Genomic DNA, 24,243 nt, shown 5'->3' with positions numbered 1-24,243 from the left:
TCCATTCAGCAAAGTCCACTAATGCATCACCCTCCCAGCCCATAGCTCGTCCAGGCACAATTGCAGACACACCACTACTTGCCAGCCTGGTAACTGGTTTTGGTTGGGTCAGCCCAACTCAAACCTTTCAATCAGATGCAATCGGCCACCTGCCAAAAGCCTCTTGACTAGTGTACCTTTGTGTGGCCTGTGACAGTTCAGGTGCTCTAGGCTCCTCATTTAAAATGAGCTCTGAATCAAGAAAGAGACCCTGCCTCATAAAAAATAAAGGAGAAACTGGGTGTGGCCTTTAATCCCAATACTTGGGAGGCAGAGGCAGGTGGATCTTTGTGAGTTTGAGGCCTGGTCTATAGAGTAAGTTCTATGATAGCCAGCCTAGTTACACAGAGAAACCCTGTCTTAATAATAATAATAATAACAACAATAATAATAAATTTTAAAAAGAAAAAAAGTGGTTCCTGAGGAATGACACCCAAGGCTGACCTCTGACCTTCACACAGATGCAAAAATAAATAATATATATTAATTTAAAATTGGAAGTTGAAGAAGAAATAAAGAAAGGGAAGGAAGGAAGGAGTAGGCAGAAGGAGGCAGGCAGCGCCTTCGTACCCGGATTTCATTTGTTTCTCTCCAAAGTCCTGAGAAATAAGAGAAATCTGTTGAGTGAGCTCAGGCCCAGTCTGGTCCTAACAGCCTGCAGGCAGTCCCTCCACCTCTCAGAGCAGCCGTCTAATACACGGTTACAGTCAGGGGCATCCACTATACACCCGGTCATTCATGTCTGTTAAAGGATGAGAGGCCTCAGGGTTCCTATCCAGGCTAAATAGGCATCTCCTGAGGAACCTCAATAAGACAGAAGCTCAGTCCTGGACCCAGGATTCTGAGGCTATGGGTCTGGTGTGCTCTGAGCACCAGCAAAAATCTCAAGTTTGATTTCTAATTCTCAAAGATCTTTTTTGAATAAACAGTGAATGGGAGAGGGTGGGGTATAAGTCAGAGCCCAACTTAGATGGGGCAGAAGGTCCGAGGGAGAGGTGAGGGCAGCATGAGGGAAGCAGGCATGGGGAAAGAGATGGGAAAGAATCATGAAGCTGGCTTAGGCACTGAGGGAACAGGACAAACTGGAGCACATCTCTATGAAAAGTGTCTTTCTAGAATATGGAGCAGAGGCACCCACTCCCCCTACTGAGGCGTTGTGCAGAGGCTGAAAGCCACAGACCTTGGCCCTGTGGTTCTGGGCAAGCCAGTTTGGGAATGCCAGCTCTTTGTTTCAGTCCTATGAAGCAATGGCTGTGTCACCACGGCTGGTGGGAGCCTGCCCTCTGCTCTTCTCTACCTAGAGGTGCTTTGTCAGATGGGCAAGGCCATAAGAACAGCACAGGCTGTTGGCCAAGCCTGGGTTAAGCATTCCCTTGGGTTCATTTTTGTGGACACAGAAGAATACGCCTATAAGCATAATAGCTCAAAACACTTCTGGGAGTTGGAAGTTGAAGGCCAGATCCCCTGGACTCATGTCAAGGTGAGGCTTCAGAGGGTCAGGAGAAAATCCTTCCTGCTTCTTCCATCTGCTAGTGACCACCTTGCGTTCCTTAGCTGATGACACCAGTTTCAAACCTTGGGAGCAAATTGTGTTCCCAAAACACAGTTTGCTCCCTTCTCCTTCCTCTCTCTCCCCTTTCCTTGCCCCCTCTTCCTCACTCATTGTTATGGTACCTCCCTCTGTCCCTCTCAGAAGGACACTTGTGACCACATATAGGGCCCACCTAGGTATTCCAGAATAGTCCACACACCTTAAGAGCCTGCTTTACATTGTCAGTCCCTTTTCCATACAAGTCAAGATTCCCATGTTCCACGGTTTAGAACCTAGGCGTCTCTGGGGTCTGTTTTCACCCTCCCACCCCTCTGGGTCCTTGGCAAAGAAGTCTGAACACACAGATTGTGGATACTGTTTAAATCTGCTCCTTTTTTTTTTTTTTTTTTTTTTTTTTTTGTGTGTGTGTGTGTGTGTGTGTGTGTGAGTGTTGCTATTGAATGAATGGCTTTGTGGAGGACATTCAATCCAAGAATAAGTGTAAACTCTCAGCCTTGATCCCGAGTCTTTGAGATGAAGGGGGAGATGAAAGGGTTTCGGGAGAGAGCTGTGGGTTTAGGAATACAGAGGATCAGCTGGAGGGGGTGCGGTGGGAGAGAGGGAGAGATCTGACAGACAGAGTCTAACAGCTGCTGAAAAGCCCTGTCTCACCCTGACACGTGCCTGGGGAGAGGAGAAAGCACACTGCTCTCTGGCTCCAGGAAGATGGAGTGTGTGTAGATCCCCCGCAAGGAGGGAAATGAAAAGGTTACACCGGGATTGTCAATATAACAAAATCCCAGGAGCATCTCGGCCTCTCTAAATGTTTTGATAGCAGAATTTGATGGGCTGTAAATCAGAGCAGGCCCATCTTAAACATTTGATAGTGCCTTATTTATTTATGTATGTGACACATAAAACTAGAATTGATTCCCTCTTCTTTCGGTCTCAGAGATTTTTTTTTTCTCCTGCTTTAGAAACACATCACTCCTCTCCTGGGTGGAGGTGTCTTGGACACAATGGTGACAGCTAGGATGCTTCCTACACAGAATGCTTTGCCTTGGGGGAAAAAAATGATAAGAAATTAGCTGCTTTAAAACATGACTTCATCTTTGTGGTTTGTTTGGGTTTTTTTTTTTTTTCAAATAAGATTATTACTCAGAGAAAATGGGAGAGTAGAGGTGTCCACTGCAGAACATTGGCAGACATACAACAGAATTTTTTTTTTTTAATTTGGAATCAAAAGCCACCTTTACCTCTCCCTAGAGGTTTAGGTTGGCCTCGCCTTTGTCATTCCTTTCAGTGGTCATAAGAGCTTGCCTTTGCTTCATCAGTATCCCTGCCAACTTCAGAGCATCTCAAGTACCAAGTGTTCTGATGCAGGTGCTTGTATGCTTATATGTCTCCCTTATGTAGTAGACCCCTCCCTCCAGGGCAGGAATCCTGGTTCTCATCCCTGAGTATCTGACATGGTGTCCTTGACAGTGAATGTGGGAATAAGTGAGCTGTGAGCTCTTTTTCAAAGATGTGTGTGTGTGTGTGTGTGTGTGTGTGTGTGTGCGCGCACGTGCGTGTGTACATGTAGAGGTTAAGAGTCAATGCTGGGTATCTTTCCTGACCTATTGCCACCTTAGTTTTTGGGAATCTGGAACTTATCCATCAGCTAGATTGGATGGCCAGTGAACCCAAGAGACCCGCTGTCTCTGCCTCCCTGGAGCTGGGATTACAGGCATAGTCTGCCACGTGGGTGCAGGGGATTCCAACTCGGGTCCTCTCACATCACAGAAAGCACTTTACTGGCCAAGCCATCTCCACAGTCCCGGGTTACTGCTTTAAGATGAGCTTTAGAAGTCCCAGCTCAACCAAACCCACTCAGTTGCAGCGGGCCTTGCTGCAGCCACGATGTTTCATCCTGTCATCAAACACCCAGCATTCTGCCTTCTGTTCTTTTGTGAGGTCATTATGCCATTATTGCCCTGTTTTTGTGTCCCCCCCCCCCCCGGGTGCCCATCATTCCCCTCAGGAGCACCATGTTCTACCCTAATGTCATCTCAGGGAGCTTGGGCAGCTTTTAGCTCTGCTGCATCAAAGAACATCACTCTTTCACAGGACAGAGCTGGCTTCTGTCCAACCAGCAGATGTCAAGGGATGTCCTATGGCCATAGTCTTCAACATGACTGCTGCTTAGGCATGCAGGTTCCTAGGCCATGCTCCCAAATATCTATGGTTATGAAGTTTGGGCTGAGTCTCAAGAACTGGTGGTTTTTCAACAACCACCCCCCTCCAGGATGCTGTGTGATGGCCTCCCCATTTTTCTGACCTACCCATACAATTCAAGTTTAGACTTAACATAGACTGGAAAGAAGTCAGAAAACATAGGAATGAACTCAGGGTCATCACTGACCTATTGAAAGCAATTCCTATCATGCAGATGAGAGAAATGGTAGTAATGATAGGGACAGGTGAATGAGTTGGAAACTGGAGCTTAGAGACAAATCCGAGACCACCGATGTCTGCCTGGAATTCCTCCTATCCAGTGCCAGCAGCACTGTGTCCCCCAAGACGCCTACTGGTCAGAAAGCCTTGAGAAAGATGGTAATGTTGTTACCTTAAAACACAAAGGAGCAACACCTGCTCCCTCAGGAATGATCTACCCTTGATGAACTGTAGCCCAAACTGCCAACAGCTCTGTCAGAAAAACCAGCAAACTAAAAGCATCCTTTAGACTCTGATGTCTTGGAGAGATGCTCCGTGTCAAAGCTCCCAGACAGCCCTGTCATTTCCTTTGACAGCCTCAATGCAAAACTCTGAAATGAGAGGTGGCTCCCCTGCAGGCCCCAGGAATGATTTCCTTGAGCTCTCCCTTGCCTCAGACCCAGGCTGGACTTTGGCAGAGCCTCTGGCCTCTCTGCCTGCATCTCCCATGCTGCACAGAGGGTAACTTCCTTGAGAGGTCAAGAACCTAGTCATGACCCTCAAGCTGACATCCAGACTTTGTGTCAGCCAATAGGGCAGAGTCTTCAGGGCTCATCGGGGGCTTTGGCCACATTTTTCCTTCCTTAGGATCTTCAGGCCACGCATAGAGAAAACTCAGGAAATGCCACTGCCTTGACTCAGAACCTGAGAGTGGGGAGGAGAAGGAGCCAGATGACCGTGCCAACCTAGAGAATCTCAGAGAGCCTCATCTCTCAGGGTGACACTCAACCCGCCCTCTGAAAGATGCCCACACAGTTTGTAGATAAGGTTTGTGTCCCAGCTCTGCTGCTTCATGCTCTGTGACATTGACCATGCTCCTTAAGTCTCTATGAGCCTTGGAAACTCGTAAAGTTTTGGAGACATGAAACTCAATCTTTGGCGTATACTATTTATTATGACTCTCTTCCTGCCACCCCTACCCCCAAAGCTGTTTCTGAGAACCTTGTGCCTCCTGGACCCTGCCTGAAAGACTCTGATCCTCCATTGCCTGCAGAATCAACCTCCTTAGTGTTGCTGTCTGGCCCCCAAGCCTGCTTCTGCCCTCGTGGCTTATCCCTGTCAGGACCTAGATACGCCTTTCACTTCCACTTAGCCCATGGAAGTCCTCAGATTGGAAGCGCTTTCACTTTTCTTTCTTGCACCTGGGAAATGCACCCTCCCACCTTTGAAGCCTTGCTCATCTGTGGTGTGCAGTGCCAAGAGCCCCAGGACTGGATAGCATCTGTTCAAATCCCAGCTCTGCCAGGAAGCGGCTATGTGCTCTTCGTCAAGACACTCATGCTCCCTGGTCTTAGGTCTTCATCAGCAGTTGGAGTTACTCATAGCTACTCTGCAGAGTTAGTATAAAGACTCATCCAGAAGGTGTGGGGACCTTGAATTGAGCACTCTATGTCTAAAAAGGATAAGGTCACATTCCCCTTGTGGAGCCTTTGTCTATACTTATCTCGCCCTGCCTCACAAAATGAAACAGGACCAGGCCTCATGATTCAAAATTTCCTTCTTCACTTGTCTTTTCGATGCTCATGGGCTCCGTTGCCATGTTCTCATGGAGGGAGTCTTTGTCTGCTTCAAGCCAGAATCACCCCCATCCTGTACCCACCCTTTCCTCCACGTGCTAAGCTCTGCTCACCCAGCTGAGAACCCCACCCAGCACCTGAAGCCATTCCTGTCACTGACAGGTGCCTGGGCAGTCTGCCACCAGTATTCACAAGCCACTTCTGTGCCGTAGAAAGACTACCAGATGCCAGGGCCTGGCTCCAATGTTATGGGATAAACTGTGCTCAAAACCCTAGACTCATATGTTGAGGTTCTAATAGCCTGTTGCTCACAGTGTGGAGAAACCCTTGATAAAGATGATTACTGTTAAGTTAGGTTATTAGGGTGGGCCCTGACCCAGTGTGGTGGTGCCCTTCTAGAAAGGGCAGTTTACCATGTTAACTAATGAAAATCACTGCTCTCTCCCCCCTCCTCGCCTCTCCCCTCCCTTCTCTTTCCCTTCCCCTTCCCTCTCCTTTCCCCTCTTATCCTCTCCTATCCTTTTCTATTCTATCCTTTCTCTAATCCTCTCTTCCAGTCCCCTCCCTTCCCTCCTTCCCTCCCTCTCTCCCTTCCTCTGCTCTCCTGTCTATCTCTCTGTCTCTGTCTCTGTCTCTGTCTCTGTCTCTCTCTCTCTCTCTCTCTCTCTCTCTCACACACACGCACACAAAGGCAAGGCCAGTTCACTGTTCTTTTAAGATGAAGTATCATCCGTGTGCTGGGGGTGGGGGGTAATGTCTGTGCCCAGTTCAGGGCCTTAGGGAAGCTGGTCTGGGAAGTTCCTGCCACCCATTCAGATGGGGCTCTGTAGCTCAACACGTGTTTTATCCATTCATTTACTCATTTCTAATTTTATAATATTTGTTTTAATTTCTGTGTGTGTATGTGGACACCACATGCATGCCCAGGGCACACAGGGCAGAAAGGATGTTGTTGCCCTGGAGCTGGAGTTTACAGATGTTTGTGGGCTACTGTGATGGTGCTGGAAACTGAACCTGGGTCCTCTGAAACAGCAGGAACACTCTGAACTTCTGAGCCACCCCTCCGGCTTCCTTTCACTTCTGCCCTTGCCAGCTTTGACCAGGACACCTCAGCTCTGCTCACTTTAGCTTCTGTGACAGTCGTTACTGGGCTGCATGGTGACAATCCCAGCCTTGACCATGGCTTGCACGTTCAGACAGATGCCTCAAGTGCTGAACTCTAGAAACCCCCAGACCTTGCTGTGCTAGGATAATGCTTCCAAAGGCAGTGTTTCTCCTAGCCCTTCCATTCACCCAAGAGATGAATTCCCCAGGGGCTCCATGTATCAGGAGCCTTGTCCAGTTTCGTGCTTTTTCCTCCTTTGATCCATGCTGGCTTTTGTGCTTGCTCACTGAGTGAGTTTTGGAAGCTAGTGCATGTTTTGAACCGAGAGTCTTTTAACTGAGGGAAGCTTGATGCCTATTTCATTACAATTAGCCTTATCTCTCAGCCTCACTTAGCAGATTAGAATCATTCCGGTACTTGCTGTAAAAAAAAGTCCTTTCTCTCCCAAACGCACTTCTGACTGATGTCTCTGTTCTACATAAATGAAGTCTCCTTTCGCTCCCTCTGTTTGGAAAATTATAATTCAGTTGTTCCGTGGCCAGTGGCCAGTGGGTGAAACACATTCCGCTGTGTCAACAGTGCCCATGAAAAAAATGTTATAGGCTTCTCCTGCCAATATCTTCCACTTGCATAGGCCAGCACCCACACACGTTTGCAGACACATGCACGCACTGCCAAACATTCCTGGGAGCTTTAACCATACATCACCACTCATATGAGCCACAGTCCTCAGGAAACATTTATGCCCTTCTTCCCTTTCTGTTAGCACAGCCGCTAAGGTCAAAGCCTGGCCCCATTCACCCTGACAAGTTAGGCTCAGCCACCTGTCCTCAATAAGCCTATCTAAGAGACAATAGTGAAAAGCAGAGAAAGGATATTTATTCCATTCAAACACCCTGGAAATAAAAACAAGTAGAAAGGCCAAGTGACAGCACCATACTGTGTCCAAGTTTACCTACATAGCACCAACCTGAGGTCTGGTCCAGGTTTTCTTTTTACGTGATTTGTTTATTTTTATTTTATGTGCATTGGTGTTTTGCCTGCATGCACGGGAGGTGTCAGAGTCCCTGGAGCTGGGGTTACATACAGACAGTTGTGAGCTGCCATGTAGGTGCTGGGCATTGAACCCTGGTCCTTTGGGAAAGCAGCCCATGCTCCTAACCACTGAGCCATCTCTCCAGCCCTGAGGTCCAGGTTTAAACGGAGGAAAAGAGGTATGCACAGCCAATCAGTCCTGGTCAAGGTGTAGGCCTGCCCATCATTGTCACATTTAGCTTCTGCCTTCTGGTCTATTCCTCAAGTGGTCACACTGTGTGAAAACTCTTCCCAGAAGACATGCCTCGCCTCTAACTGACACCAAGACTTCAGATTTTCCCTTCCCTTACATGGTACTAGAAGAAAAGTCCATGCCTCTAACCTCAGCACTCGGGAGGCAGAGGCAGGTGGAGCTCTATGAGTTTGAGGCCAGCCAGGGCTACAGAGTGAGCTCCAGGGCAGCCAGTGCTACACAGAGAAGCCCAAAGCAAAAACAAAAAACAAAAGAAGGTTCTAGTTCCTTAGGATCCACTGTCTCAATAGTCTGGTAGCCAAAGTGGTGATTGAAGTAGGGTCTTATGTGTCAGAGCAAAGAATAGGAACAGACGCACATGGATAATAGAAACAGAGATGGTTTATTAAGAAACCACACAAAGCACACATGAGCCTAGAAACGGGGCCAGAGAGCTGGAGAAGGTTACAAGTTCAAAGCAGTGTTCCGTTCCCACCCCAAGAGTGGTGAGCCTCTGTGGGTCACACACGGAGCACGTGCCTTTTCCTACAGTTCTGTATCCTGTACGTGGCTTGCACATGCTCTGTCCCTTATACGTAGCCCTGACAGGGAGAGGTTTGTAGTCTTCTGCCAACTGGTTTCTTTCCTGTCAGTGTTGGTGGCCACTCTCCTGTCTCAGAGAGGCAAAGTGTAGCTCTTGAGAAAATCTTCACCCCTTCCAGGACATTTGGTTCTGGCACTACCCATTTAGCGACAGTGCCCTATTGTAGCAAATATGGCAATCACTCCACACTTGGCTCCTGAGCCTCCTCACTTCAGTTAAGTTCAAAGAGCCCTATGTGGCTGGTGGCTCCCGTATCGAACAGCACAGATCCAGCAATAAGCAACTGGGTGGCCATGCCCTTCACCAGAAAATAGACCACTATAAGGTTAGTTACTGGAAAGTGCTTTGAAGAAAGCAAAGAAGAGTGAAGGAACGGTCTCGGGGAGACGTTCACTTCCAAAGAAGTGAGAGCCAGAAGTGCCCTCTCCGGCTGTGGAATGTTCTGACGGGCCCTGTAATGGAAGTGCCACTCCAGGCAGAGCAGCTGGAATGTGTCCGAAAAGCAGCAAGGGCATGGGTCACAGCAAGCCCAAGCTTGCAGGCGGTTACCACAGAGTGGAGTTCACGGTAACGTGAAACCAGAGACGCTGCAGAGAGCACCCAGAGCGAACTCTAGTCTCAACACATCCCTCTGTTGCTCTGGACAAGCAGCAGGGGAATTGTGGGTGGCTGTGGTGGGAATCCAGGCTCGAGATAATGGTGGCTTAGCTCAGAGCTAAACAGCATCTTTGAACACGAGAGTCGATGGGACTGCTGGTGAAGTGGCTATGCGGAAAGGGCCAAAAGATTTAAGGCCCAAGCGGGCAAAAGGAGAGCCACTGACCGGCTGCCGTGTTCATGTGTGCAGCCCGTGTTTGAGAGAATGAAACTCAGAGAGAAATGGAGGCTGCAAGAAGCCAGTGTCCGTGGACAGCTACCAGGTTCGGCTTCAGCTCCAGCAGTCACAATAGGCTAGTCTCGCTACCCATCGCAATATGCCAATATGCCAATTAAAGGGAAGAGAAATAGTGAAAAGCAGAGGGAATTTTTATCATTTTATTTTACTGGTTTTTCTAGATGGGGTTTCTTTGTGTAGCCCTGGCTGTTTTGGAACTCACTCTGCAGATCACTCTGGCCTTGAACTCAGAGATCTGCCTACCTCTGCCTCCTGCGTGCTGGGAGATATTTTAATCAGTGTGTTGGAAAGAGCAAAACTAAAGGAGTCTAGTGACTCCTAGCTCATCTTCTAGGAATTGATAATGAGCTTAAGGGGAATTTGGGCAAAAGGAGCGTAATTAAGTAGCCCATGGTCAAGAGTATGGTCCTGCCCATCATTGTCTGAAAGGTGATGTCATAATCAATTCATCTCATCTCATAATCACTGTTATGGTTTAGAAGCCCTTCAGGATAATCTATGCAGCCTCTCAGTCATAGATCACTGTTCTCACCTTAGGGAGGTCTGTCCTGTGGGATTTGCCCTTCCTGGACTTCACGGTGACTGCAGGTTTAGGACATGACTCTTTTAACCTTAAAGAAGCTGAGACAGCTCAGATAGGTAGACATCTTAATGATGACCGTGCCTGGGTAGGGCCAAGTGGGAGTCTGAATCAAAGTAAAGTAGATGGACACACAATGAAGGTAGAGATGTTCATCTGGCTTCAGTTACCTTTCCAGCCTGAGTGAGGAGTCAGTGGCTTTTAGCAGAACCAGCTTCTCGGGGTCTGTCACAAGTATGGTCAACAGAAAGACGTGGTCACCCTCTGCTCTGCTTTTCCCGTGGCCTCTCCCTCCCACCCCTCCTGAGCTGCATGCACCTGCTGTTGATAGAGTACCCCAGCCTGAAAACACCAGTGTTCCCGTGTCGGAGAGATCAGGCTGTGGGACTCACCAAGGGGCATGGGCTTTTTCCTGAGTCCTGTATGGCTTCTGAGCCCCAGCATCTCAGAGTTGCCCTTTACATAAGTTCTTCACTTCTGCCCTTGAGGCCTGTCCTGAGTGAGACTCAAAGGTCAATATGTCACCTCTTCACTTTTCTTCTCCCAGATGTTGGATGTCCTTGCCCCCAAACACCCTCTTCTTCATTCTAAATATAAAATCACAGTGAAAGTAGCCCCAGAGTAAAAGGCATTGAGATGCCAACAGTGGCTTAGCCCAGCAGTTCCCCAGAGTGCTGTTGGCCATACCTTCTAATAAGCAAATTGTGTCTATGGCCCAAATTAATGTTTGTTTATTGCAGTTCCAAAAAAAAAAAAAATTCTAGTAGGATTTTATTTTGCAGTTGATTCTGATTTGTGAGGATAATTGAACTAACGAAGAAAGAGTTCTGCACAAGAAAGAAAGAAAGAAAGAAAGAAAGAAAGAAAGAAAGAAAGAAAGAAAGAAAGAGAGAGAGAGAAAGAGAGAGAGAGAGGGAGGGAGGGAGGAAGGGAGGGAGGGAGGAAGAAAAGAAAGAAAGAAAGAAAGAAAGAAAGAAAGAAGAAAGGAAAGAGAGAGAGAGAGAGAGAGAAGAGGAGCAAAGAGGAACCCCTTGCTCTGCTGAAGATCAACATGTACTCCAAACTCCAAACATTTAAAAATAAGTTAACAGTAAGCCGCTGTAGTTAGACTGGGTGAACAGACTGGGCAACTGGGAACAAGCTGTGGTAACGTAAACTGTAGTGTGTGCCGAAGGTGGTTCCCTACACCCTGGTGATAAAGGGTCACGCGGCGCACGCTGCTGAGATGATGGGGAAGGCACACGGAAAAACACTGCGCTTAGCTCAAGAGAGTTGACCTTAACTCAAGGTAAATTCAGCGCTGGTGACTTACGTGCAAAACAAAAACCATGAAGTTAGCAGGACATGGCGGCACTGAGGAAGCCAGAGCAGGAAGGCTGCTGGGAGTCTGAGGCAGGCCTGAGACGTGACTAAATAGCAAGGCCCTAGCCTAGAGATCAGAAGCAAACACACAAACAAAATTAAGCCAAAAGGCTCTAAAGAAACCAGTTCATTATTAGGAGTCAAGATGATTCAAGTGAATGATCAACATGTAAAAAGGGAAAACGTGAATTTAAAAAAAATAGCTTAAAAAAAAACAAAACAGAATTTCCAAATATAAAATCACAATGAAAGAAGCCACAAGAGGGAAAAAAATGACAAATTTGCTATCTAAAATCTAATTTGCTATCTAAAATGTCTAGACATATGTTAGACATGTAAAAATACACTCAAAACAGCTGAAAGGTATGCCTTTAAATTTTGCAGCAGGTGTAATAAATCACTTTTACAAATTTCATAAAGCCACAGAGCACCACAATATGAAAGTGACATGAAGAGACAGTTCACGAAAGAGAGGATGTTTTCAGGAAGCTCCTGAAAACAATACAGCTTTACTAGGGATCAAACCTATGGAGGTGGGTAAGGGCTCAGCGGATAAGTAAGGCAAGATGGCTCAGCGTGTAGATAAGGGAGATGGCTCAGCTAGTAGAGCCCTTGCTGTGCTCAGATCCCCAAAACCCATATAAGGCCACACATGGTAGCACATGACTGTGATCTCAGCACTCCCATGTCAAGGCGGAAGACAGAGGCAGGAAAATTCTTAGAAACTCTCAACCTGCTAGGCTGCAGACAACAACAGACCTTGTGTCAAGCAAGAAGGACTGACTTCCTAAGTTTGTCCTCTGACTGCTGTACACACGCAGAAGCAAATGCACACCCATCCCCCCACACGCCCACACCCACACACACACGGGGGAGGGGTGCTTTTCTTTTTAAGCATAAGGGCTGAGGAGATGGCTCAACAGTTAAGAGCACTCGCTGCTATTCTACTGGACCAAAGTTCGGTCCCCAGCACCCATATTAGGGGGCTCACAGCTACCTACAACTCACTCCAGCTCCAGGAGATCTGATGCCCCCTTCTGACTTCTGCAGGTGCCTGCCCATACACACGTCCAGACCGAAACACATACATACAAATGAAATAAAATCACAGAAGCACATCCAGACAGTTTCCTTTCATGTCAGCTGAGCTGGGAGTCAGAGCCTCTCAGGCACTGCCAGAGGAAAGGCCAGCAGAGGCAAAAATGCAGTCACGTGAGTAGAGAGAACCATTTCCAGGCCTGTGTCCAAAGGCAGTTTATTACACGCCGAATTGAGCCAACCACGATGGCACATGCCTGTAATCCCAGCACTCAGGAGGCTGAGACAAGAGAATCAGGACTTTGTGGCCATCGTGCGCTACACAGGGAGAGCAAGACCAGCCTAGACTATCTGAGAGACCCTGTCACAAGCATACAAACCAGTGTCTCATCCCTGTACTATGTGTAACCATACTGCCCCTTTAAAAGGAAACGGGGTACAGTTTGAGAGAAACAAGGAAAGCACGGTGCTTGGATTGGCAGTTTACATTAGTCTCCTTTTCACTTCCCTGCATTTTCTGTACTTGGGCTTTTATGATAAGAATTGACGTGTCCACATCCATTTCTGTTGTTGTCGTTTCTCATGTGGGATTTTTGTTTGTTGATTTTTGGAACAGAATCTCACTATGTAACCCAGGCTAGCCTCGAACTCAAACCCATGATCTCAGGGCCTCGGCCACCTCAGTGCGTGGGTGACAGGCATGTGTCACCCTGCCAGGCTCTCTTACCCACTTTCTAATGCCATGGAAACCCATTTGCAGGCCACAGTGAGGTGTCTTGCTTCTGATGTTCCATAAATAAAAAGCAACTTGCAGCAACTTGCTTGTCCTCTGCACCCCTCTCCGCACTTCTGAAGATCCCGGTGTCTTTGTTCTCTTTCTGTAACTCTGTGTCTCTGAACATGGAGACCCCAACCTTGTTTGCTTGCCGTGGTTCCACTTTCTTCCCTAAGAAAAGAAAGCGTCGCCTTTCATGTTCCCAGCCCCCACCCTCCCACCATGAGTGCTTACATGTGTGTTTGATTTGGTGCCAGTTGGAGTGGGTCATGGGAACAAGTCTTTAAAAAAAAAAAAAGGAAAAAAAAAGCACTGGTTTCTTTGCATTGTGAGGAGTCATGAGTCCGGCTTTGTTCTTGTCCCACAGATATGAAGCTGCCTGGTGTGCCCAGTGATTGCTACAGTTGCGATTTTCTGTGCTGAAATCATTCTGCACACTCACACGGAGGACTTCAGCCTTCCAGGGAAGCCAAAGGCATTGGAGAGGGAATTAAGCCAAAAGCTGAGAGACTCGCTGTACTGTCCCTACCCACTCCAAAAAGAAGCCATTGGTCGCTCACGGGCAGGCAGCATGGCAAGCAAACGGAAATCAACAACTCCGTGCATGGTTCGGACATCACAAGTAGTAGAACAAGGTGTGCTGGAGGAAGCAGACAGGGCCAAAGACAAAGGAACTGGCATGCCGCAGTCCGACGTGACCAAGGACAACTGGGCAACAGAACCCGAAAACTCGTCCAAAGAAAATGAAGTGGTAGAGCTGAAACCTATGGGGGAAAGCCAGTCCAAAAAACTCCAGGGCGGTTATGAGTGCAAATATTGCCCTTATTCCACACAAAATCTGAACGAGTTCACGGAACACGTGGACATGCAGCACCCCAACGTGATTCTCAACCCCCTCTACGTGTGTGCCGAATGTAACTTCACAACCAAAAAATATGACTCCTTGTCTGACCACAACTCCAAGTTCCATCCCGGGGAGGCCAACTTCAAGCTGAAACTGATCAAGCGCAATAATCAGACCGTTCTGGAACAGTCCATCGAAGCCACCAACCACGTGTCCATCGCCGCCAGTGGTCCTGGAAGTGGTGACAACGATCCTGGGGTCCCAGTGGGTAAGACCCCCGTGATGAAGACAGGAAAACTGAAGGGAGATGCCAAAAAAGTGCCCAAGAAGCCTGATGAGGCTGCCCCGGACAACCACATGGAAGGGACCGCCCGCCTGGTGACAGACACGGCTGAGATCCTGTCCAGGCTTGGAAGTGTGGAGCTCCTTCAAGATTCACTGGGACACGTCATGCCTTCTGTACAGCTTCCACCAAATATCAACCTTGTCCCCAAGGTCCCCGTCCCACTGAATACTACCAAATACAACTCCGCCCTGGACACGAACGCCACCATGATCAACTCCTTCAACAAGTTCCCCTACCCCACCCAGGCCGAGCTCTCCTGGCTGACCGCTGCCTCCAGACACCCGGAGGAGCACATCAGGATCTGGTTCGCCACCCAGCGCTTAAAGCACGGCATCAGCTGGTCCCCAGAGGAGGTGGAGGAGGCCCGGAAGAAGATGTTCAACGGCACCATTCAGTCAGTACCCCCGACCATCACTGTGCTTCCTGCTCAGCTGGCCCCCACGAAAGTGTCGCAGCCCATTCTACAGACGGCCCTCCCATGCCAGATCCTTGGCCAGCCCAGCCTGGTGCTGACCCAAGTGACCAGCGGGCCGACGACGGTCTCTTGCTCTCCCATCACACTTGCCGTGGCTGGGGTGACCAACCACGGCCAGAAGAGACCTTTGGTGACTCCTCAAGCTGCCCCCGAGCCGAAGCGCCCACACATCACCCAGGTGCCAGAACCCCCACCCAAGGTGGCCAACACCCCACTCAGCACCCCGGCCAGCGACCGCAAGAAGACCAAGCTGCAGATCGCGCACCTCAAGGCCAGCTTCTTGCAGAGCCAGTTCCCCGACGACGCCGAGGTCTACCGGCTCATCGAGGTGACAGGCCTTGCCAGGAGCGAAATCAAGAAGTGGTTCAGTGACCACCGGTACCGGTGTCAGAGGGGCATCGTCCACATCACCAGCGAATCCCTTGCCAAAGACCAGATGGCCATTACCGGCAACCGACACGGTCGCACCTACCACATATACCCAGACTTTGGCCCTCAGAAATTCAAAGAGAAGAGCCAGGGGCAGTTGAAAACCCTGGAAGACAGCTTTCTGAAAAGCTCTTTTCCCACCCAGGCGGAGGTGGAGCGGCTGAGGGTGGACACCAAGCTGAGCAGGAGGGAAATCGACTCCTGGTTCTCAGAGAGACGGAAGCTTCGAGACACCATGGAGCAGGCTGTCTTGGATTCCATGGGGCCTGGCAAGAAAGGCTCAGATGGGATAGCCCCCAATGGGGCTCTATCTCGGCTTGACCAGCTCTCTGGTGGCCAGTTAGCCAGTTCTCTGTCCAGCCCTTCATCAGCAATCATACAAAATCAAGAACAGATTCACCTGCTTAGGAGCACTTTTGCAAGAACCCAGTGGCCCACTCCTCAGGAGTATGACCAGTTAGCTGCCAAGACCGGCCTGGTCCGAACTGAGATTGTGCGCTGGTTCAAGGAGAACCGATGCTTACTAAAAACTGGAACCTTGAGCTGGCTGGAGCAGTACCAGCGGCATCACCTGGCAGATGATCATGGCCATGATGCTGTGTCAAGAAGAGTGGTAAAACAAGTGGCTGAGAGCCCAAAGAATGGGAGCGAGGTGGCTCACCAGTATGCCAAGGACCCCAAAGCACTCTGCGAGGAGAACTCCGAGAAGCTGGTCCCCAGGGTAAAAGCGGGTGGTGAGCAAGCCAAGGACTGTTTGGCAGGCAAGCCCTCAGAGGCCACCTCAGACAGGTCCGAGGGCAGCAGCCGAGACGGCCAGGGCAGTGAGGAAAACGAGGAGTCGAGCATCGTGGACTTTGTGGAGGTGACGGTCGGAGAGGAGGATGCCATCTCAGAGAAATGGGGTAGCTGGAGTCAGAGAGTGGCAGAAGGCACGGCGGAGCGCGCAGACTCCGACTCGGACAGCACCCCTGCGGAGGCTGGCCAAGCCTAGACAGGTAAATTCTACCTGTCTACTCCAGAGGATGGGCGAGTACAGATTTCCCTTTTATTTATTGGCAGGGTTAAAACAGGCAGTGGATTCTGAGAGGCTGACACACACAATGTGCTTCTTAAAATTAACGTATTAATTGCCCATATATATTTACACAAACTATCTGTTCCACAACAGATCTTCTATGAAAGAGGTTTATTAGGTGGCTATGAAGAGAGGGAGGGAATGGAGAGCAGGACATGATGGGGAGAAGGAGAGGGGTGGGCGCCCTAATAGAGAAAGGACCAAGAGAGCAAAAGAAGAGAGGACCGAGAGAGACCATATGGCCGGCTGGTCCCTTTAAGGGGCAAGGTAACCATGACTTCCAGGTGTGGCCACCTGGCTGGCGACACATGATGACATCATAAGTTGCTAGGCAACCCAGAAGCAGGTTTCGTTCCTAAATCCTAACACTATCAATATCGATCAGATATGTCCCTGGCACTGTATGTTCAAGTATTTCTTAGCAAAAATACCAGGGACCAGAGCATTTCAGGTTTCAGGTTTTTTTAGAATTTGGAATATTTGCACATGTAATGGCATATCTTGGGACTGGGACTGATTCTGAATCCAAGAATATTTATGTTTCCTATCCACATTATACACACAGCCCAAAAGTAACTCTGCAATATTTTCCATCATTTTGCACACTTCACGGTGTGGTAGCCCCCTCTGCAAGCCATGCTGGCCTTGGCAAGTTTCAGATTTTGAAGCATTCAGTAGTTTAGAATTTCACTTTCAACCTGTGTTTATCAGGTGTATTTATCACATACAATATGTTTTTAAATACATACACATAACGGAATGGTTCAGTGGAGCTCATTTGCATATGTACTGTCTCCCACACACTTGTCAGGGTTTTTTGTTTATTGGTTGGTTGGTTAGGTTTTGTTTGCTTGTTTTGTTTTGTGGAAGGTAAGTCCTTTTTCATGGTTCTTTGACAAGGGGGTGAAATAAGGCCTAATAGTCCTGTATTTATTTTTTTATTACAATTTATTCGCTTTGTATCCAAGCTGTAGCCCCTCCCTCGTCCCCTCCCATGCCCATCCCCCAGTCCACTGATAGGGGAGGTCCTCCTCGCCTTCCCTCTGACTCTAGCCTAATAGGTCTCATCAGGACTAGCTGCATTGTCTTCCACTGTGGCCTGGTAAGGCTGTCCTTCCCCCTCAGGGGGAGGTGATCAAAGAGACAGCCACTGAGTTCATGTCAGAGACAGGCCCTGTTCCCTTTATTAGGGAATCCACTTGGAGACTGAGCTGCCATGGGCTACATCTGTGCAGGGGTTCTAGGTTATCAGTCTCAGAAAAGACCCCTGGGCCCAGATTTTTTGTTTCTGTTGCTCTCCTTGTGGAGCTCCTGTCCCCTCCAGGTCTTACTGTCTCCCCCTTCTTTCATATGATTCCCTGCACTCTGCCCAAAGTTTGGCTATGAGTCTCAGCATCTGCCTGGATACCCTGCATATATCCAAAATATGCTCACATGTACAACAAGGACATTTGCTCAACCATGTTCATAGCAGCTTTATTCATAATAGCCAGAATCTGGAAACAACCCACCCAAATGTCCCTCAACTGTACCCTTATTTATAAGACTGGTCTCAGCGGATGCCCTGCTGCCTAGCTGGACACCAGCCTTCAAGCTGGTCCATATTTGAGTCCTCTCAGACTTTTAGCCCAACACACCCTCTGCGTGTATTATGCTCACAGCTGGAGAAAACACACACACACACACACCAAGAAGGAGGTGGTGCATCTTTTCTTTGTTTTAAGTTTCTGAATTGGAGATTCAAGGTTGTTTGCAGCTGAAAGGCTTTGAAAATACTCCCTATTTGCTTCATGTGGCTCAAGGAAAGGTGCCTTTCTGCTTACGTCCCAGAAACTCCTTCAAATCTGGACAAGACCTGTGCGGATTTAGACCTGTGGAGCCACAAAAGCCAAGGAAGGGAGGTTACCATGGTTACTAATGGCCATGTCATCCGCATAATGGGACAGGCCTTGAAGCCCTTGGTGTGTGTGCTTCCCAAGAGGTCAATGCAAGTCAAAACCCCAGCGTAGCAGCTGGCTTGGCTGTGTGTGGAGGAAAGGAGGAGAGAGGAGGGGCTGCTTTGCTGAGCAATCACAAGGGCAGCCTGAAACAAACCTGAAATGCCCATCATGATTTGACCAGGTGAGCCGCTTTAGTGATCGCTTAAAAAGCCACGAAAGGGGCCTCCCAGTCTATCCTTTGAAACAAAGGCTAAAAGTCCCGAGGATGGTTTTTATGGTCCTAAAAGAAATCCTAAAAATTATGCACCTCACCATTAATGAACTCAAACAACTTTGGGCCAGTCGTGTCGCTCGCTTTTAACACAATTATTGCATGATAAAAATGAGATGCCAGGAAAATCAATAAAACCCTATGGGAGCTTTCCTAGCCAGTTCCAGCAACAGCTTAATGAATTGTCAAGCCCACGGCACCATCACATTTTCTTCAGGAGCTGCTGGTGGGTCCAGACAGGATACAACCCGATGAGGTGCACTCGTTGGGGGAGTCCTGAGATCAACTGGAGTGTCCACAAGCCACCGCTATCTGGCTCTTTGGATGTCGTCCATCTCTCTGGCCATTTCCCCTCCTTCAACCCTACCAGTCTAGTTGTCTTCCCTGTTGAAACAGAGTGCTTCTGTTTTGTTTTGTCTTGTCTTGGATGTTTGTTTCTGTTTGTTTTTCTACATGAATGCTCCAGCTTGCCCTGAGCTTCTCTTCTTGATCTTGATCCATGATAGGAATTTACACGGTCGCTGTTTCTTCCCACCCTAAAGCGAACATAGGTACAGATCCATTCGACAATATGTTCCGAGCATCCTGTGGCTGCCATGATAGATATCAAAAGACAATGGAGGGAGGCGTTTCCCATTCCCAACAGAGCTCAGCCGGGCTGAAGGCAGAGACAGTACTTTCTGTCACCAGCCAGTATGACATGGTATGGTGGAGACATGCACCGTAGTGCAGGTACTCACTGGAGGCCTACCCAGGCTGGGCATCATAAGGGGTTGAGAGAAGAAGGGATGTTGACTCTGGGGTAGCTTTTAGGAGAGCCAAGAAAGTAGACAAAGAAGTTGTTCAGGCAGAAAGAGCAGCATGGGCCAACGTCCAGAGACAGGCAAAGAAACAGTACGTGTGAAGACCAGAAGAGCATTGGCATGGCCAGGAAGCAGTATGGGCTCTGTTAATGATTAAAAGAAGCAAACCGAAAGCAATGCTAACTGTCTTCCCTAAGAGGCTAAAGCTCCTCTGAACCAGCTGTGTTGGCTGACTTGAACGAGAGGGTCCGAGTTCCCCAGCGTGATCTCAGATGCCGAGTCATCCCCATGGCTGAGTGAGAGGTAGCCTAGGGGCAGCTGTCCCCCCCAGAGAGACAGGGCCACCTTTTGGCATCCCTCTCCCAAAAGTATACACCATCTGGGTAGGGCAGGACTGCCTAATTCCCTGAGGCCTTGAGGAAACGGAGATTGGGGGAGGGTGCAGAGATCTCAGGAAGAAGCTTTAGGGAAGGAGAAGGAAGGACTGGCAAGGATCTCCCACGGAGCAGCAGCCTGGCTGGGGATGCTCAAGTTCTTACCTAATTCTCTGGCAGAGGTAACTATGTATTCTTCTAATCCAAAGAGTTCCTCAGACAGCAAGGAACTCACCCACATTGCTCAGCTGGATTCTAAAGCCCCACCCTTCCTGCTGCCATATGTCCTCTTTATTCTGACAGGCAGAGATGTCCCCTTCCTGTTGGCCACCCTCCACCTTCCACCCAAGGGTGCGGAGAGTACCCAGGGGGTTGGAAGTTGGCTGTCAAATTAACATCAGAGCACTCAGAGAGGTAGGAAGCACCTGTGTCCGTCCCCATTTTCTGTTTATGGTAAGTGTCACAGTTGTGAGCTGTGGAATATTCCTAAACTAGACACCAGAGCTGTCCAGCCTATGGTGGTGCCACATAGTCATGATGGCCTCCTGATACTTCAGAGAGTCATGCTATATAGAGGATGGGCCTGCAGGTCACACAAGCAGGAGCTTCTGAAAACTGGCCCAAGTCCTAACCAGAAGCATCCCTCAAAGATGTCTTCTAACTGAGAGGGTGGGAAAAGGTCTCCCTGAGTTATGACTCCCTTAAAATCCATGGATACCAAGTTCTGTATTGGGACTGGGAAGCTGGCTCAGTTGATTAAAAATGATTGTTGAGTGCCCCTGTAAAAAGCTGAGCATAGCAGTGGCACAAACCTGTAATCCCAACACTGGGGAGGTAGAGACAGGAGGATCTCAGAGCTCACTGGCCAACCAGCTTAGGCAAATCTATAAACTCCAGGTTAATCAAGAGATCCTATTCTAAAACCTAAAGTACAAGATGATTAAATAAGAAACCCAATGCCAGCCTCAGACCTACACACACACACACACACACATATTAAACACAAGATGATAGAAAGGCAGACAGCCTTGTGTCAAGCTGCTCCAAGGGGTTCAAGGATTAGATTTCCCCTGTGGGACTGGGTGTCCCAGTCAAGCCCTGAGTACTAACTTCTCCAAGTCTCATGGCAGTGACTTCTCCATGTCAGGCTCGTTGCAGCCTGAAGGTTAGGCACAACCATCAGCAATCCTTCCCAGCCCTTGAGTAATGTTGTCTTGATTCAGTTTCAGGGTTTGGATGTTTTTTTTTTTTTTATTGATCTCACTGATAGACATTGCTTAGTGAGAGGCTGAAAAATATACTTTTTCCCTTCAAAAACTGAGTCAACCTACTTAAGGAAGACATTCTCAAGTGGATGCCTGAATGTATGTATGATCAAATGGGCTCTCATAATGCTGCTGCTGCTGCTTGCTGATGGTGATGATGATAAGTTTCCATTTATTAGCATATACTATATGCTTAGCATTCTCTGAAACACATCTGTTAAGTCCTTTGAACCTCACCACCATCTAGGGAGGCAGGCACAGCTTTTCCTCGATCTCATAGAGTACAAAAGCTGCCAAAACTTGGCACTACCTTTCATCGGTCAGGCCAGTGTCTAATCACTGAGGCCAACACCCTCTTCAATGGTGGCACCATGGCCATCCCCAGGCCAACAAATAGGATGTAGGCATAATGTGCTTGGGAGTAGAAGCTAATGTAACGCTCTTTATTAATTCCTTTCTTGTTACTCTGACAGTATACATGACAGAGACAACTTAGGCAAGGGAAATTCACTACTGGTTCACAGGAAAAGCATGGGAACAGGGTCGCCTCTGTCCCCAGCAGTGGCTTCATTACAGTGTAGAGCAAGAAGCAGAGAAAGCATCCCAGATCCAGGGCAGATATACTCTTCAGAGGCGGCCTCAGGGCCATAAGGTAGGGACGGAACACTCAAAACACAAGCCCATGGTAACTTTCAGAAGTACCTCAGTGTCCCACTTCACGCCAGGCACCATGAAAGTGTACATGGCCCTGCCAAAAGGGCCGAGACACAGCCCCTACATGGACCTCAGCCTAAAGAGGTAAGATGTATACATTAACCAGAAGTCCACCCGAATTGTCCTTTTTGAAGGCGGTTTTTATTTTTATCTTAAATTCTGTGTATGGAAGTGGGGATGGCTGTGCACGCAAGTGTACTGGCCTCGGAGGCCAGAAGAGGGTGTTAGATCCATTGGAGCTGGAGTTTAAGGCACATCTTGGATTCTGGGACCCAAACGTGGGTCTTCTGCAAGAACGTTACGCATCCTATTCTTAATCATGCAGCCTCGTCTCCAGCCCCCACCATCTCGACTGTTTTATGAGTATACACTCAGAAATTGGAGGAGCCCTGAGGGAGAAAAGGTGGCTTTTTTGGTTTAAAAAAAAAAAAATAAGCCACCCACCAGCCCACATGTGCAAGCCTTCTTCTCATTCAAACAAAGGAAACTCAGAAACCTGAAGCAACTTGCCAGAATTCCGTCAGCCAGTGTCTAAATTTGGCTCAAGATCTCCAGCCACCATCTTCACAGCCTCCAGATTTCTGACAGTTTCCAACTCTTGATGATTAGTGATGGCTCAGGGAAGGTGTGAAATTTGTGAAATGTCAAAAAAAAAATGCCATGGCTCAGCTCACTTAAAATACTTAAGGCTGCTTAATTGTTGCATGCTGGCCACAGCTTAAAGTCCAGAGTATGTATGCCCCTCACACACTGTTTAGATTAGCTGTCTATACCTAGATAATGAATGGGTGAATGAATGAATGAATGGTTATAAATGAATATAAATGAATGAATGAAGAATGAATGATCTACTCTAATCATTAGTTCTCCTGCCTCTCTGCCCCACTAGACCTTTGAAGTCAGGGACCCCACTTCATCAGTCCCTAGTTCACTATGTCCACTTGGAGGAAGCGCTCAGTCATGGTTGTCTCAGTCTGTTTACTATTGCTAGTAACACAGGATGGATAGCTTTGAAAGAAAAAAGATTGATGTTGGCTACACTTCTGGAAGTGCAAGATTAAGTGACCATCTGGTGATGGCCATCTTGCTAGAAGAATCCCAAAACAGTCTAGAAACAGGAAGCTTGGGAAGTGGGAGTGAGTGTGTGTGTGTGTGTGTGTGTGTGTGTGTGTGTGTGTGTATGAGGGAGAGGGAGGGAGGGAGACAGAAAGGGAAGATGAAGCGTGTGTTTCATGATATCTCTCTCTACCTTATATTCTAATTGTAATTATTAAAATGTTATTTGTACGAATGTATGGTTTCTTTATTGCATCTGTGGATGTGCTTTGGTAGCGTCCACCCTCATTCCCTCCCTTCGCTCCTTCTTACTCCCTAATAGTCACTCTCCTGCTTCCAAGGCTAGTGCTGTGTTGTTTTGTTCTGTTTTCTTTTGTTTCTACACCCAAGAGAACATATGTGGTGCTTGTCTTCCTGTCTCTGGGTTATTTCTCCTAACACAGTGAGCCCCAGACCCATCTGTGACAAGATTTCATTCTCCTTTATCATGAAATACTCTATTGTGTTGTATACACAACGCTGGCTTCTGTCTGTCTTTTGACAGGTATCTAGATTTATTGCATATCTTGGCTCTTGTGGACCACGTTGCAGTAGACATGGCTCTGCAGACATCTCTATGCGCTGCCTTTGGGTCCTTTGGCTATACAGCTAGATCAGGTGGCAGTTCTATTTTTAGCGTTTTACTTTGTTTGATGTTTGGTTAACAGTGAGGCTCCCATAACAGAAACCCAGAATGCTTAGATAGCAGATTTGTGTCACAGTTCTGAAGGCTGGGAGTTCAAGGTCAAGATGTCAGAGCTACTGGCATCCCATGAAGCCGCACTCCTTGGTTTACCGGAGGCCCCCTTCTCACTGCCTCCTCACACGGACTCTCCGCCATGTGCTCACACCCTCGCATGTTTTTCTCTGCTTACCCAGTCCCATTAGAGTAGGACTTAACTGTTCTACACTTAATTACCTACTCAAAGGTCTTATCTGCAAATACAGGGCCACAATAGACACAGACAGTTCAGTCTCTAACGCTGAGAGAGCTGTCTGTTGTTGTTGGAATTAAGTGAGATAATAAATGAGAGCCCCTAGGCACTGGCATTAAGATCGGCACCTGTTCAGTAGAGACACCTGTGAACTTTTTTCTGCCTCCTCTCCATATGGTGAACTTGGCTGATTACTTCTTGTCTTTCCAAACTGACATTTGCTGTTGGACTCTAGCTGTAAAAGCGCATACCATTCATTCACTGTACATCAAGAGGAGTGTGCGTGAGAGGCCTGTGACAGCAACTTGGACTGACATTTGCTGGGTATTTGCCATGCCAGGCACTGCTCAAGCACCTTACATGAGCTCAGTCATCCTCACGGTGCAGGCAGCATGAGTTTCCTCATGTATGGCCTATAGAAAAGAACAGGTAGAAAGTAGTTTGGGATTCAAACTTAAACCTAGAATTATAACCCTTGTCCTAGATAGC

General features: G+C 48.1%; 1 protein-coding gene across 2 annotated transcripts in view; it reads left to right on the top strand.

Annotated features, from left to right (window-relative positions):
• Nucleotides 1-24,243, top strand: part of Zhx2 (zinc fingers and homeoboxes 2) — a 148,827-nt gene that overhangs the window by 118,885 nt on the left and 5,699 nt on the right. For both annotated transcript variants that reach the window (XM_060389405.1, XM_021645256.2), the window contains exon 3: nucleotides 13,556-16,277. In XM_060389405.1, coding sequence (XP_060245388.1) covers nucleotides 13,760-16,273 — 2,514 coding nt within the window. In that variant the 5' untranslated portion in view covers nucleotides 13,556-13,759 and the 3' untranslated portion in view covers nucleotides 16,274-16,277. The remainder of the gene's footprint in view (nucleotides 1-13,555; nucleotides 16,278-24,243) is intronic.

This window comes from Meriones unguiculatus, chromosome 8 (genome assembly GCF_030254825.1).
Source record: "Meriones unguiculatus strain TT.TT164.6M chromosome 8, Bangor_MerUng_6.1, whole genome shotgun sequence".
Classification (NCBI taxonomy): Eukaryota; Metazoa; Chordata; class Mammalia; order Rodentia; family Muridae; genus Meriones; species Meriones unguiculatus.
The sequence above is the reverse complement of the archived record's forward strand: the minus strand, read 5'-3'. Positions and strand labels throughout refer to the sequence as shown.